Source organism: Lactuca serriola, chromosome 7 (assembly GCF_051521515.1).
Source record: "Lactuca serriola cultivar US96UC23 chromosome 7, Lser_US96UC23_V15, whole genome shotgun sequence".
Taxonomy (NCBI): domain Eukaryota; kingdom Viridiplantae; phylum Streptophyta; class Magnoliopsida; order Asterales; family Asteraceae; genus Lactuca; species Lactuca serriola.
Window position 1 is genome coordinate 162,732,257 of NC_136414.1, and position 16,558 is coordinate 162,748,814.

The 16,558-nt window shown below is 37.8% G+C and overlaps 1 protein-coding gene across 1 annotated transcript; it reads right to left on the minus strand.

The window, feature by feature from the left end:
- Positions 1 to 3,614: 3,614 nt before the first annotated feature.
- LOC145063050 (major pollen allergen Art v 1-like) lies at positions 3,615 to 4,446 on the minus strand. The gene is made up of 2 exons (XM_079010645.1): positions 4,292 to 4,446; positions 3,615 to 4,118 (listed from the first exon to the last, which is right to left on the minus strand). The coding sequence occupies exons 1-2, from the start codon at positions 4,353 to 4,355 to the stop codon at positions 3,763 to 3,765; spliced, it is 420 nt and encodes a 139-aa protein (XP_078866771.1). The 5' UTR covers positions 4,356 to 4,446; the 3' UTR covers positions 3,615 to 3,762.
- Between the last annotated feature and the right edge of the window lie 12,112 nt (positions 4,447 to 16,558).

The following is a 16,558-nucleotide window of genomic DNA, read 5'->3' on the forward strand; positions in this document are numbered from 1 at the left end:
AAAAATCAAGAAGATGATACTGAAAGGGGGCAGTTATTATTCAAGCGAAATGTTACTCAGAGCAATTCTAAAGGGGAACCCTTGATCACTGTCACTGATCTTGAAATTGTTCGGTTCAGAGATACTTTTGGAGATCGATCGGGTGTGGCTGCTTGGGGATTTCACGATCCTCTTCGACTTTGGATTATTATTCGCAAGAGCGGTAATTCAAAGTTGTATAAGGATGTTCATGCTTTTAGTTCATTGACAAGGGTTGATCTTGCGGAGTTATCACAAGCTCCTTTTATCAATCTATTAAACAATCCTCAGGTTTCGCAGTTCAAATTCTTTCTAGATGAGCAAGTAAAGAAGGGCTTTCCTACAATGCCAACTGCTGAGTCAGTCATTCTGGAACATCCAGATGTGTTTGAAGCCTCTTCTGATAAGCCTCTACAATTGGTTATGTGGCCACCCACGACTCAAGTTAAACAATTTCCCATTGTTCAAGGTTATAAAGATGGATCGCTCGGTTCTATGGAGTGCTGGGTTTATGATGAGAGTACTTGTGGTGCAGTCATTAAGCTCAAGAATGGGTGCATACGGTTGTATGATCGAAGAGACCTACTGCAGTTCAGGAAATGGGATATTCATTATCTGAGCAATTTTCAGATCAAAGTGGTTGAAGATATCTATGAGCAGGGAGCCAAGGCGTATACCAGGATGGTTGCTGAGATCATGAGCAAGCAGATGTGGAATGGCGCTATGGGCCAAATGGATGTCATGCTGGTAAAGAAAGGAATGGGGCCGAGCTAGTCCAAACCAAGGGGGAGATTGAAAGACTCTGTATAGTGGTTTGGTCTAGGCATAGTCGTAGATAGCAGTAGATATGTAATTGTTCGTGATTTGTATTGTGTTTACGGTCAGAATGGGTTTACGGCCGTAAACACCTTACGGTCTGTAGTCAGGTCTTTAAATAGCGAGTTGTGTCAGTCATTGTGGGTTGTTGATGCTTTCGTATACTTCGAAGTTATATCAGACGTTTTATAGCATTAAAGCGTATGCAAGCTTGGCCTTTTGCTCTATATTCGTTTATTAATTCGTGTTTGCATCTGTTATTATCTTTGATCATTGGTAGATCTATTTTTGGAACTTTACAGGGTGTGGGTGTGGGTGTGGTGTGTGTGTGTGTGTGTGTGGGTGGTGGGAGGGGGTGTTAATGTGGGGGTAAGTAGAGGTGGATGGGGTGAGAGTGGGTGCGTGTTTATATTTCAAAAAAATTTGGAATTAGAAAAATATGGAAAACAATGATTATTAGTTTTCATTTTCTGTGAAAAATTTAGAAAAATAGACGAACTAAACGCGTATTCAAAATTCTCATTTTTCTTGAAATTTTTTTCCGGAAAACGGCCCATTTTTCCGCAACTAAACGCACCATAAATATTTTATATTCTCTTAGAAAAATAAAGGGAAATCTTCAGAAAAGTCCTAAAATTCAAGTACAATTTATGATAAAGTCTCAAACTCAATTTTGTTTACAAAAAAACACAAAATACTGGTTAAAACTTTGAAAAAACTCTTTTCAGCTGGTTTCACAGATTTAGTCGGTATTCTGTGTTTTTCCGTTAGTTTGCTTAAAATTTTGGGACATTTCCGGAAACTACCTGATAACCAAAATATTGGGACTTTTCTGAAAATTACCATTGAATTAATGAATATTATTATTAACAAATCATATATAAACATAAGAAATATTTTTATTATTAAAAAGGAAATATATTTGTTGTTAATTTCTAGGAATAAATTGGCGGTCTAGGTACTCCTCTATTGCTTATATACCACATCAAACTCTATATGTTCCTCCTATACATCGTTGTGGATATGATGGTGAGATGTACTCAGTAAGTGTTCCTCTAACGTTGGTGTTCCTCTTATGTTGTTTAACTTAACTACCACCCAACATCCATACCTAACACGGTAACAACCATAAGCTCACCCATATCTTTCAAATGTGAAAAAGTGAACCGTGAATGATAGTTTATATGCAAACAAGTGTATGGTGATTATCTATTTAAATTGTCATTCAAAGTTTATTTTTCACTATATGTGTAATTTGATAGTTGTTACCGAATAATGTATGGAGGTTAGGTGGTATTTAGGTTAAAGAACACAATGAAAGATCTATATGTTTAAGAGACATCATGTCATGATATTTTCTAATAACATGTGATCCTATAACATCACACCTAATAGAAATTAGGCACTTATTAATTGTGTATTAATAAATATTATTAACTCTTGTATTTTTTTTTTTTGAACTGACAAATATAATCTACTCGTAAGCTAACAACACCTATTCCATCGATGTCCACAACGGGACTTGAACCCTCGACCTCAAAAAGGGAGGGCACCACCTGATACCGCTGGGCTACAAGCCCTTTGATACTCTTGTATTTAATTGAAGAAATATACATACTACATCTCACTATAACACTCACAACGATACGTAGGAGGAACATAAGGGGTTTGAAGTGGTCAACAAACAATAGACCTAATCGACCATTATTTTCCTACAAATTAGAAACAAATGTATTTTCATTGTTTATAATAAAAAATATTTGTTATGTTTATAAATGATTTGTTAATAATAATATCCATTAATTCCATAGTAATTTTCAGAAAAGTCCTAACATTGTGGTTATCGGGTAATTTTCAAAAAAGTCATAATATTTTGAGAAAACTAACGAAAAATGACGGAATACCGGCTAAATCTATGAAACCAGACAAAAAGGGTTTTGTCGAAGTTTTAGCCGGTATTTTGTGCATTTCTATAAATAAAATTTAGTTTGAGTTTTTTTTATAAATTAGACTAAAATTTTAGGATTTTTCTGAAAATTTCCCAAAAATAAACGGCGGAACAGTAACAATGAAAATGACCCCTTCTTTAGTGAGATTATACGAGCAAATGCCTGAACCAAAATATGTTATTGCTATGGGAGCATGTACAATTACAAAGGGATGTTCAGTACCTATTCTTATGGTACTGTTGGTGGAGTCGATAAGCTAATTCTTGGATGTATTAGTGAAAGAATATCCGCCGGTAAAAGAATTCGTTAGTAACTAAGTCAAATAGATTCAAAAATGGTCCATTGCCAAATCTTATATAATATGTCAATAAAATGATGTCGTCGGTATTCAAGACAAACAAGGTCGTAGAAGCATCAGTTGCTAAAGTGTAGCTAGCTAATTTGTCGGTAAAATGGAGTCGACGATAAATTATCGACTAAATTCGGTTGACTGTCGCTAATTTTTCCATATATATATATATATATATATATATATATATATATATATATATATATATATATATATATATATATATTACCCACGACCTTAACCCGGACGGCCTTGATTCCGTCGGTATCCGTCGGAAAAGCTATTAGCAACGGAATATCGATTGATTAGGTCGTGTATTTCCTGTTTTTTCAAGTATTGTAAATATGTAAATGTCATACCATATTCTTACGTATTTGCATGCATGGGTTGGAATATTTTGCATACAAGAATTTATATTGTTCTCATCGTTGTCTATTGGACATGATTAAAAAAGTATATTTCTTATATTGACAAAATACTAATGCCTTGAATATTAAGTTATTAATTAATCATGCGACACATATTACACCTTCGAAAATACTAAATTTGTTAATTAGGAGGCATTTTATCCTTTATTTTTATCATATAAGGTTTGCTATCCTTTTCCTTATACCACGAGCAGGCTAGCTTTTAGTGTCGGGAAGGAGCAGGAGGGGCACCACCGCCATCAGCCGGAGGAGGGGAGCCGCCGCCATCAGCCGGAGGAGGGGAACCGCCGCCGTCAGCAGGAGGCGAATCTTTTGGAGGGGAACCATCTTTTGGAGGCGGTGGTACGGCATCAGGGGGAACTGGTTTTGCATCTTTTGGAGGTTTCTTTGCACAGTCAAAGTAGCAGAAGCAGCCGCCTTTCCCTTCACGCTTGTGACAAGCTCCATGGACTGCCTTCTCCCATTCTATGCACTTTTTGTCACACTTCTTGGAATCACACTTTCCAGACCAAGTTTGGCTCACCTTTTCACATAACTTTCCTTTCACTGTACTGATTTCTGTTCACACCATGCAAAAGGTACACAAGTCTCGTTATTTATATAAGTTGATATGGCTCTTGATTGTAGAGAAACAGTTGCGAAATGTAAATCGTTTGCAGTTAAGGAAACAGAAGAAGAATAACAAGTAGAAAATCAAAAAAGGATGTAAAGCAACTAGATTGATTGAGCACCTGAAATGGCAAGAACGAAGAGGAGGAGAAGGATTGCATAGGCGGCAACTGATCTTTTTGCCATTTTTAAGTTATATATTATGAAACCGAAGAACCCACAACAAGTGAGATGAAGAAAAGGTAGAGAAAGTTATGGGTATTTATAGAAGAAGGAAGGAGTTTGAATAGAATATGAGTCTAAGAAGAATATAGAGCATATGACAATAAACAACAGAAAAATTAAATTTTCACACGAGTTCTTATATTTGATGTTGATGGGTAGTTTTTCTGAAACAAATGAGACACACGTTTTAAATTTTAGCCATTTTTTATTGCGTCCAATAAAATTGTTAGTGTTTTAAAATTATTGACCTCATAAAACTACAATAGAATGACCGAGTTTCATTTGTAATCAAGGGCGTGAATAATTTTTTTAAATACTCAAGTAAAAGTAGTTAATACTAAAAAAAAGTCGATTAATTTTATAAAAACAATCAAAACGAATGAACCACAATATATTATATATAATCATATATAGTTAAATGAACCGGAAGACTCTTTTATTATTATTTAAAAATGAATTGTTAACAAACTTTTAATGATCAATATTTCAATATATGGTTTTAAATAGCTATTAATGTCAATTCATCAAATCATTTGGTAACGTTACAGATCTTAGTTAAGACTTAAGACTTTTAACATATATAGATGCAACCCTGTTAACAAAATCTTCCCAATCGGGATCATTAGACTCTGGTCGTCTTTTACTCCTTCTGGGTATCATACCAGTTAAGGCATCAGAAGTTGGAGGGACTGCTCCTCTTTCTGGATGTAATGGGTCCGGAACAATGGTTCCAGAGTGTGTGCGTGTTGAAGAGATAATGGGAATATCAAATTTGACACGTGAATGAGTTCCAGGGGGCGGCAAGGAACATTGATCAACACCAGCATCAACCTTTTGGGAGGGTGAGGGTGGATTGTGTGGAGACTCCCCGTGTGTGTGTGCTTGTGTTTTTGAAACACTGAGGGGTACCTCCGATGTGTGGGTAGGAGGGGTATGTGGACGGCCAGAATCAGCCGAAATGTCATGGGTGCCGGTCTGTTGAGAGGGGGCATTGACTTTGGTTTTCTTTTTGGCTATGGGTTTTGTGGGATAAGCTTTTCGTTTGACTGATTTCTTCAGTTTAGGTCCGGATACGGCAGGGCCAGCCTCTTCCGAAGTCGGGTCAACAGAGACCGGGGCAGATTGTGTTGGGTTGAACATAACCAAAGTCTCCAAATGATGTTTTAAATAGCGAGAGTCGGAAGGAATGACGGCCAACATGTGGTTCGAAAGTCGTCAGACCGGACCAAAAGATGATTGGTCCAAAATTCTATATGATTTAACGATTTTAAGAGAGATGCATACCTCCGGAGGGATTGTGGTAATCGAAAGTTGTTATGAAAGGTTAGTGAAGATTTGTTGTAGAGTCAAGGCCTAGAATCTAGGGCTCGAAATTTCATTTGGCTTCCTCTTAATGGCGAACTTGCAGAAATCTTGCCATAAAACTTCAGGGAGATCCACAACGTTTGCATGTCTAGAGTAGATGCTGAAGACAAGGTTCAGCCAATCCTTGTTCAATGTATCAGTACCTCCATGCTTGCTAGATAATCCATGTATGATGAGATGCATAAGAACGTTCTAGAGACCTGAAACAACAGATTTCTTGAAATCCTTGGCCTTGTAGTCTTGTGAATAGCCAATGTAGTATAGGAACGCCTGGAATTTTTCAGTAGTTGGTTCCACAACTTTAAAACCTCTGGGATTAGGCTTGACACCGATCGCCTTGAGAAAGGTTGATTTGTAAATGGGAATGGTGCGATCATCGATAATGTTGATTTGCAGAGCATCATCTTGAAGTTTGATGCTAGTGAATGCACGATGAAGATGATGAAGTGGTAGCGGTGGATCAGGGATTTTGGTAAGAGGAATGGAGATAGGATGATTGGCGATGAACTCGATCATCACTCTAATCGACTCATCGTAGTCAAGTGGATTCAGGGATAATAGTTTAGTTGCATATCTAAGAAAGGGCTCTGGATCAACAGAAGAAGATGAACCTTTTGATCCTTTTGATGATTTCTTCCTTGCGATGGATGTCTTCAGAGGGATGCAGTTTGAGTTGGATTCTGTGAAGACGCCATTGTTGAATGAGGATGAGTGCTTGAAGAACACGAAGAAAAGTGAGAGAGCTTAAGGGTTTTGGAGGTTTTGATCGCATAAGGAATGAAAAGGGGTTTTGACGGGTATTAATAGGTAAGGGATGATGGGTCGGGTTAAAATAATGATGATGATCCAAAAAAATGGGTTGCATTAAATGAGTTTGTGCTTTTTTAAGGGTTAAGGTGACAGGGAAGGTGAAAGGTTGACTGGATTGTAGTTCAAAGTAGAGTTATCAACCGACGATTGGATGTTTTCTTTTAGAGGTCGTGCAATCGTGGCACAGATATCGAGACTGATTGGATAAGAATCCCGAAAGAGTCTGTTGCTGACGATTCATCATAAGATCCTTTGGTATTCAGGATGGATGAGTCTGGAACAGCTATTATCCGATATGTGCATTGATGAGTTCTGAAAATATTCTTTTGAGACAGTTCAGGAGAGAGATAGATCTTCCGGAGGAAGCTCTAAGGTTCCGAAACAAGATTTAGGGTTCCGGAGCAAGAACGTGAAGTTCTGAAACAAGGTTTGGGGTTTCGAAGCAAGAATGTGAAATTCTGAAACAAGGTTTGGGGTTCTGGAGCAAGAACGTGAAATTCTGAAACAAGGTTTGGGGTTCTGGAGCATGAACGCGAAATTCCGAAACAACGTTTGGGGTTCTGGAGCATGAACGTGGAATTCTGGAATAAGGTTTGGGGTTCCGGAGCATGAACATGGATTCTGGAATTTTTTTAGAGAGAAGAACCGGAGCAAAGATTAAAAATTCCGGAGTTGGTGATTCGGAGTAAAACTTCTGGAGTGCAATTTGAGAAGAGGTTCAAAAGATAATTCCCTTACAGATATGTACTTTGGGTGAACTGATCAGCTTAACACTCAAGAGATAGTTAGAAATAAAGACAAGTAAAATGATCCTTTGCATTCGTAAGGAGAATAGTTCCGAAGAGAAAATTTGACATTGGAACCAATTTTTCTACGAAATACTGCAATCAGAGAGAACATGTCTCTTGAAAGAATTGAGGATCTGGCATCATCATACTCATTTTGTTTAGAAAACCATTGAATTTGATTTCATTTAATGCCTTAGTAAAGACATCAGCAATCTCATCGTCAGATGGAACAAAAATAATTTCGATGTTACCATTTAGACCATGATCTTTAATAAAATGGTACCAGATATCAATGTGCTTTGTCATCGAATGTTGAATTGGATTGTGAGAAATTGCAATAGCACTTTGAGAGTCACAGTAGATACGAATGTGTTGAAATCGGTATCCATAATCCAAGAGTTGAGATTTCGTCCAAAGAACTTGTGAGGTACAACTGGCAGCAGCAATATATTCAGCTTCGACTATAGAGAGAGCAATGCAGTTCTGTTTCTTGGATGACCAGCTGACTAACCGTCCACCTAGAAATTGGCATCCAACAGATGTACTTTTCCTATCAACTTGAAGTCCACCATAGTTTGAGTCTGAATAGGATTGGAGAAGGAAGTTTTCATTTGTTGGGTACCAGATTCCGAGATGTTTGGTGCCTTTAAGGTATCTGAAAATTTTCTTAACAGCCAAAAGATGAGACATCTTGACTCTTGAGATTAACTTGAAATCTGGCACATAAGCATGTGGAAAACATGATATCCGGACGACTTCCTGTTAGGTAAAGTAGAGATCCAATCATTCATTTATATTTCTTTTCATCAACTGCGACACCTGAAGGATCAGCAAAAATCTTGTGACCAAATCCCATAGGTACTTTGGCAGAGGCACAGGTGTCCATAGAGTACTTTTTGAGAAGTTCTAAAATGTACTTCTCTTGGTGAATAAAGATTCCTTGGTTGGTCTGTTTGACTTGGGGACCAAGGAAGAAACTTAATTCCCTGTTCATACTCATTTGAAATCGATTGGTCATAAGCTTAGCAAAGTCAGCAACCATGGTCGAATCCGTAGATCCAAAAATGATGTCGTCCACATAGATTTGTACCAGCATGAGATGCTTACCATTGGATCTTCGTAATCAAGTCGGATCAAGAATTCCCCTCTGAAACCCTGAGCACTTAAGAAAGTCGGTAACAGTATCGTACCATGCTCGAGGAGCTTGTTTAAGACCATAAACTGCCTTTCGGAGTTTGTAGCAATGATTTGGAAATGCAAGATTAATGAATCTGGGAGGCTGTTGAAGATATACTTTGGTGTCAAGTTCACCATTAAGAAAATCACTCTTAACATCCATTTGGTAGACTTTGAAGCATTTGTGAGAAACATAAGCAAGAAAGATTCTGATAACTTCTAGTCATGCAACAGGAGCAAAGGTTTCATCGTAGTCGAGCCCTTCAATCTGAGTAAAACCTTTGGCAACTAGTCTTGCTTTGTTTCGGATTATAACTCCTGTATCATCTAGCTTGTTGCGAAATACCCATCTTGTGCCGACAATAGGATGGTTTGGAGGAGGAGGTACGAGAGTCCATACCTTATTTCGGTCAAATTTAGCCAGTTCTTCTTGGATGGCTGTGATCCAGTTAGAATGCTCTAATGCTTCCTTAATGGATTTGGGTTCGATCACGGATATGAATGCTAAGAAATGACATTCATTTTGGATGCTTAAGGCAGAATGAGTTTGTACACCAGCATTGAGGTTTCCAATCACTTGGTTTGGAGGATGATCTTTTGTCCAGATATGCAATCTTGGAAGCTCTTGAGCACCGGACGAGCCAATATCAACAATAGGATTGAGTTGTTCATTCGGAATGATTTAAACATGATGACGATGCTCCCCCTGAACTTCTGATCCAGAGATTTACATCATCGTCTGACGGAAACTCATGGAAAATTTCATTGTCATCGAAATTAGCAATTGCATCTTGGAAACCGTCTATATTTGATTCAAGAGATGAGTGAGCATTCTCCCCCTCAACCTGAGAAGGTTGAAATGGTTCAGAATCAAATGGAGCGAGACTTGGAACTGGACCGGAGAGATTTGGAGAGATAGGAGCTTTAGAAGTCAGAGATGAGCTTTTTCTTGTTTGAGATTCCGAATCAGGACCTGTTTTAGATGGTCCAAAAAGAGTGTCAAAATCAACTTCATAAATTATTTGGATGTTTGGATGTTCTGGGGATGGAGCATCAGACTCCATGATGTGAGTTGTAGCGTTAGTAGGACCGAAATCTCGAATGAAGTTGTCATTAAAGGTAACATCAAAACTTTCTTCAATAACTTGAGTACGTCGGTTGAGGACCCGAAAAGCCTTTGATTTAGAGGAGTAACCAAGGAAAATTGCTTCATCATGTTTGGGTTGAAACTTGGTGAGTTGATCACGATTGTTCTTGATGAAACATCTATATCCGAAGACATGCAAAAATGAGATCATAGGTTTGTGACCATTCATTGCTTTGTATGGAGTTTTGTTGAGACGACGATTTATGATACTTCGGTTTTGAGTGAAGCATGCAGTGGAGACGGCTTCAGCCCAGAAATAGAGAGGAAGATTTTCAAAATTGAGCATTGATCGAACATCTTCAACAAGAGTTCTGTTTCTTCGTTCAACTACACCATTTTGCTGAGGAGTATATGGAGCAGAGAAATTGTAGTCAATACCCTTTTCGGAAAGAAAGTTTTCAATGGAGGAATTGGTGAATTCAGAACTACTGTCACTTCGGATACATCCGACTTGGAGCTTGTAGAGAACTTCTATTCCTTTGAGAAAGCTGATTAGTTCAGAAGCGGTTTCGGATTTTGCCATAGGAAGAAGACCCAGGTGAACCTAGTGAAATCGTCCACAATCACAAGAATGTACTTTTTGTGATGTAAACTTTCCACTGTTGATGGTCCACGTAAATCGATATGCAAGAGTTCTAGATGTTCCGAAATACATTTTTCAATGATGATGGGATGAACTTTCTTAGATTGCTTCCCACATTCACATGCAACACACAAATGATCATTTTCAAATTTGAGGAGTGGAAGACCTCAGACCATTTCTCCTGACACAAGATCATTCATGTATCTAAAGTTTAAGTGAACAAGTCTTCGGTGCCACAACCAGCTAATATCAGGAACTGCTTTAGAGAGTAAGCACAGTTGGGGATTGCCAATGATCATGCTGATGTCAAGAGGGTACATGTTCTTGTTGCGATTGGACTTGATCAAACATTCGCTTTGGTCTTCGGTCATGATGTAGCTATGTTTCTTGATCAAACATTCAATTCGGTTCATGTTCTTGTTGCGATTGGACTTGATCAAACATTTGCATCAGTGACTTGTGCCACACTTATCAAGTTGTGTTTTAGGTCAGCTACAAATGCCACATTTGAGATTGAGAAGTTGCCATTGGTGAGAGTGTCATAACCTTGGATTTGAGAGTTTGAATTGTTTCCATATGTTACATGTCCAACATTTGATGAAAATTTTAGATCTCACAGAAAGTTCTTCTGTCCCATCATGTGCATGAAGCAAGCACTATCAATATACCATACTGTTTCTTGCTCCCAAGCACAGTGTACCTGCAAAATTAGTGAGTTATGGACTTTTTAGGCTCCGAGTTAGGTTTTGGGACAAGGGTACGAGTCTTGGCTTTGGAACGGGACTTGTGAGCAACAGATCTAACAGGTGCATTCCGAGAGCCTTTAGGAAATACACAGAATGACAACGTTCTTTCATCAATCCAATAGTCATACTTAGTGGCATGAACTGTTCGCGCATTGTGTACCGCCCGTGTTTCTAGGCTAGGCATTAATGATGATATGATACTCTAGGTTGACCTTTGTAACCCATTTTGAAATAATAAGAATGTATTATTTGAGTATTATGTGTTTTATGCTTAATTGTTTAATTGTGTGGCTTAAATGAATTAAGAATAAAAATCAGTGTGAAAATGAAATGTTAGATAAACCCAATATTGATACACGAAAACTTAGTGGTGGTGACAAGGTTTCCGAATATATAAAGAATGCCGAAATCCGAGTTATAACGGGGAAGTTATGATCTATCGAAGTTTCGCGACAGAACCGGCACGACAGTATATGACGTTAAATACGAATTTAAGATAGAGCGATACCTAGCCTTAGTAATCTAAATGAAAGTTGTAGAATATGTTAAACCGAGAGCGTACATAAAAAGAATGTCTAAATCTGACTTCGTAATAGGAAGTTATGATTTTTCGAAGTTTCAACTTAGAAGTGTACAACTCGATGTTCGAATATGGGATCGAGCGATATTTAGCCAAAACTTTCTAAATGAGAATTGAAGATCCCATCGACATTAGTGTCACGACGGAAAGACAGACGGAAACGGACGTCGATGAAGGAGTTATGAATTTCTAATGGAGTTTTCCTGTCCCGACCCACTAAAAATAATATAAAAATAATATAAAAAAATAAATAAAAATTAGCCGACAGAGTCTAAACGAAAGTTGTAGATCTTGTTTTTACCTACTCGTCGATATAAAGAACATCGAAAAGGGAGTTCGTATGCCAAAGTTATGAATTTCTAAAGTTTGGGGCGCGAAACCCCAAAACTGTCAGAGACCACGACGTGGAAACAGTGGCCAGGACGTGGCTTCTGACGACTTCTGGAGCTTGAGAAAGCAAGTGGACAATGACGCACGTAATGACGATCAAGCCCATGATGGGGAAACACTGTCCACAACGTGGAAAATGAAAATTTTGCCCTATAAATAGATTTGAAGGCGCAGCTGGCCAAGGTTGCTAATTCACCCTTCTCTCACCCATATTACCTCGATTTATGTGCAAAGAAGTACCCCCGAAGCCCCGGTATCATGCCGAGACCCGAAGCAAGTCTCGAAGCCCGAAGATCCCGAGAAGAAAAGAGTTTCCGAGCCGAAGCTCTGCCCGCAAGAAGCCTGGTGTGCGAAGTGATCCCGGTTTCACCGAAGAATACTACTTTTAAAGCCGTAGTGCTGTCCGATCATCTTCTGATCAAGTGAGTGTGTAGTTACTTTCTTCTAACACATAGATATGAAGTATCTGTATAAGAATACGTGTTTTGTGTTGCATATTATCTGTTATCTGGTTTGAGTATTGAATGGATACATAATACATGATTTAAAGTTGTATATGTACGTTTATATATATATATATATATATATATATATATATATATATATATACTAAAATGTAGAGGTAAAGCGTAGGTAGATAGTTGATGTGTGATAAAATGATGAGAGACCTAGATGTTGTTGTTGTTAATCTAGTCATCTAGCGGAGTATGGATGACGACCACAGACTCTTTCTAGACTGTCCTATGGAACGTTGACAGGTTCATAACTTGTAGGTGTTCTGGGCTTGATGTTTACCGGTGTACTGTATCCCCCTCATGGTTGCCTTTAGGACATCTATTGATGAGGAAACCTCTTGCAGTAATGTCCGTCCCGATGAAAAATCCTAGATTAGGTCCCTTGAGATAGATGTTGTTTTAGGGACGTAAAGTGAGGATAACGGGAATGGGTAATCGGGTTATTGTTGGTTAGTGAAATTAAATATAATTATTTATTGTGGGTTGAAAACCCTATATGCTCACCAGGCTCCCAAGCCTGATCCACTCAGTTTATTTGTATTACAGGTAGTGGCGCGAGGGCATAAGTTGGATGAATCGTCAAGTTGTTTTGTTTATTAGACCAATTGTTATATATAACTGTTGTATTGTCCATCTTTTGTTGTTTATGCTTTTGTGTCTGTATCAGAACATGACATCCCGAGTTTTGATTATATAATGAAAATACATTTCTTTATGAAATGTTTTGGTAAATACTATTTTTATCCTATTTTGTTTTTGGGAACAAATTCCGCAACTCTTTTAAATCAAACGGATTTACTCTGAAATTATTTTAAAAGCATAAATGAAACCTGTCTTTTCTGGCTGAGATTTTAGGGATGTCACACATTGTGTTTCGGAACATGATGTTCCAGAGAGGTGTTCTTAACTTATTTTTTGGAGTCTCCTTTTCATTGAAGGAAAATTTGACTTTCCAAAAAAGATTTTGTTTAGATGATTTTGAAAAACTTGTGTTTTGAGTCCTTTTTGATTGGTTAGAAAGCACTTTGTTTTTTGAAGAATTTGATATAAAAATGGTGCCGCAAGTTTTGGCAATGAAGACTGAGGAAACATTCCAGGATGGAGTGTTTTGGGCCGGTGAATCATGTTCACGTTTTTTGAGAGGGGTGGGACTGACTCCGGTCTTGTGTTGAACAATATTGGGAGAATTTGGTCTTTTGAGTGTCTTAGTGGGAGCAAAGAGGTTTTGTCTAGATGTGGATGAGCTAGAGTAATGAGATATGTTCTTTTTAGAATTCTCAATGAATCGAGAGTTTTGTCTAGACTTAACTTCATTCTTGTAAGCATTTTTTGCTTCCACTTTAGGATATACCATATCCTTTTTATTGAGTTCTGGTTTCAGCTTAAATCGAGATACAAATTTCAAGGTTTGTCCTATAGATAAGTTGCTAAACTTTGGATCAATGGGAACCAATGTTGTTTTTGAAACAACAAGGGATTCGGATTCACATGAATCAGACGAGACATCATTAGATATTTCAACCTTATTATCTAAGGATGCCCATACCAACTTAGATGATGTCATTTCTGAAGGATTGGGAGCAATTACTTCAACCACACAGTTGTTAGGAGCTTTGTTGTTCGGAACATAATCTATTCTATTTGAAACACTATAATGGAATTTCGAGGTCCTATTCAGGTCCAAGTTTATCAGAGGCGGAAAAGAAGTGGAATCATGACACTTAACAACAATTGGTTCAAACTCAGGGATCAAGGACGCAAAGTTATCATTTGTTTCAGGAAGGGGTGACAAAGGAGAAACAGGGGTGTCCGAATGTTTGATGTTCGGAACTTCTCCTAGAAAAGTTAAATTTTGTAGCTCCTTCAGAGGACTAACGATTGGCTTTGGAAACTTGCTTCTGAGGCCAAGTGCTTTCAACCATAAATGACGAAAATTATGAGTCATTCGTTCATTTGCTTCAAGCATGTCAATAGAGTTATGCAAAGCATCTATTTTATCATTAAGACGTTTATTATCAGAAATCAAAATGTTTCTTTCAGAGTAAGTAATTTCACATTTGTCTTTCAAAATGATACATTCATCTTTTGACATTAGAAGCTCTCATTCTAAAGACTCAATTTTTAACTTCTTGTCCTCGAAACGTAATCTAAGACGGTTCAGTTCGATATCCTTCTTCTCACTGGCTTCTATGGCTGACTCATAGGCTTTGTAAATGACATTCATGTCCAATTGATTATGAGTTAGATGTGGTTTACAAATAGATAAATCAAAATTATTTTCAGTAATTAAGCATTGTACCTATTAAATGATGCTTCTTCCTGGAGGATCATTTGTAGCCATGTAGCAGTAGTTAGGATCAATATCTTCATCATCTTTCTCAAATCCAGATGACCAATAGCCATCATCACATTCAATATCTTGTCTTTCCATCAAGCACATATTTCTTCCAATGATTGCAACATCATCATCATCTCCGGATGATCAGTAACCTTCAACGTCTCTTGCAACTGTTGTTACAAAAGCTTTTTCACTTTGAGCCATTTCTTGAGCCTTTTAGGCATAGTAGGCAGAGTTCTTGATTTTTGGTTTCAGCTCCGAGTCAGCATGCCAATCTTTTGCAAAGTGGTTCGGGTGTCCACACTTGTGACACACAATTTTTGGCTTGTCCGAAATGGAATTCTGAGAGGATTCAGCTGCAGTGTTTGACTTAGAGAGGTTTGGTTTGTACGCAGGAGAATTTTCAGATGTTGGTTTAGGTTTAGGAGTTGAGTATGATTGAGGATTGTTATGGTGAGGTGCTTGGAATCTATTTTGGTATGGCTTGAAAGAGGGGTTAAAATGGCGTTTGTATTTCATTGAGAGAAGAGAGAACTCCTGTTGAAAATGGAGTTCTGAGTCCATGAGTTCGGAATCATCAATAGAATAGTTTTGTGAGAGTGTGGATGCATTGATTTGTGCAACAATGGTTTTGAGAAGATATGAAGTAGAAGAGTTCGGAACAGATGGTTCTAAGGAGCTGAGAATAGCAAGAGGACCTCCGGAAAGCTCCCTTATGGTTTGAGTAACATTTGACTCGTGTCCTTGAAGTTCATCAAAAAGTTCATAGAGTTTTAATTTCTTCAAAGAACCATTATTTTGAAGGGAAGACTTTACATTTCCCCATCCTTTGCCAAGAATGTTTATGAATTTAAGATTGTACTCAAGAGGAGTTCGAACAATCCCATGAGCAGTCATGTTGTTGACTACAATTCGGTAACGGTTGGAAGCAGAGGCTATTAATTCACCAGGAGTGGTTGCGAAGGTGTCAAAGTCATCGACAACTAAAGTAAGGTGCTTATCATTCATATTTTCAGAACCTTGAATTAGGTCCTGAAGAGTGTCCCAAATCTCTTTAGCTAATTTGCATAACTTGATGTGTTCAAAGAGTGAAGGAGAAACACCAAACACCATTTCGGAGAAAGCGACTTGGTCTTCATGCAGCTTTTCAATGTCATCAGTAGTTAGAGGAGCTGGACGATTTTCATCTTGGCCCATAAGATGAGTAGCAACATCTCTTACAATAGTTCTAACAGGAACATGAGGACCTTCTTTCACATATCTCTAGATCTCTTCACCTTTGTCTTTGGCTAAAAGAAATCTTTCCATTCTAACTTTCCAGTGATCATATTCTTCCACAACTAGTTATGTGGCATGTGTACGGCCACCCACACTATTTGCGATTTGCATTGAAATCATTTGTTGAGGATTAGAAGCAGCCATTGAAGTTATGATATCGTGAGCAAAAGTGGTATATAGAAGAACTTTTATCTTTAATACATAAATGGCTGAAATACCAAGGTGTGTTCGAACCAATTATAATATGCTTTTATGGATTCAAAGGACAACCACTCAAGCTCTGATACCAATTGTGAGAACTAGAATTTGATCAGTTGCGCAACGACAACGTATGAGAAGACAAACCTTGAAAGAATGGTTAAGATCAACGTCTGCTTACTAAAAGAAGTTCAAGTCTTAACTGGAAAGACAAGTCAAGTTTTAGATATAATATTCAACAAAGGATCAA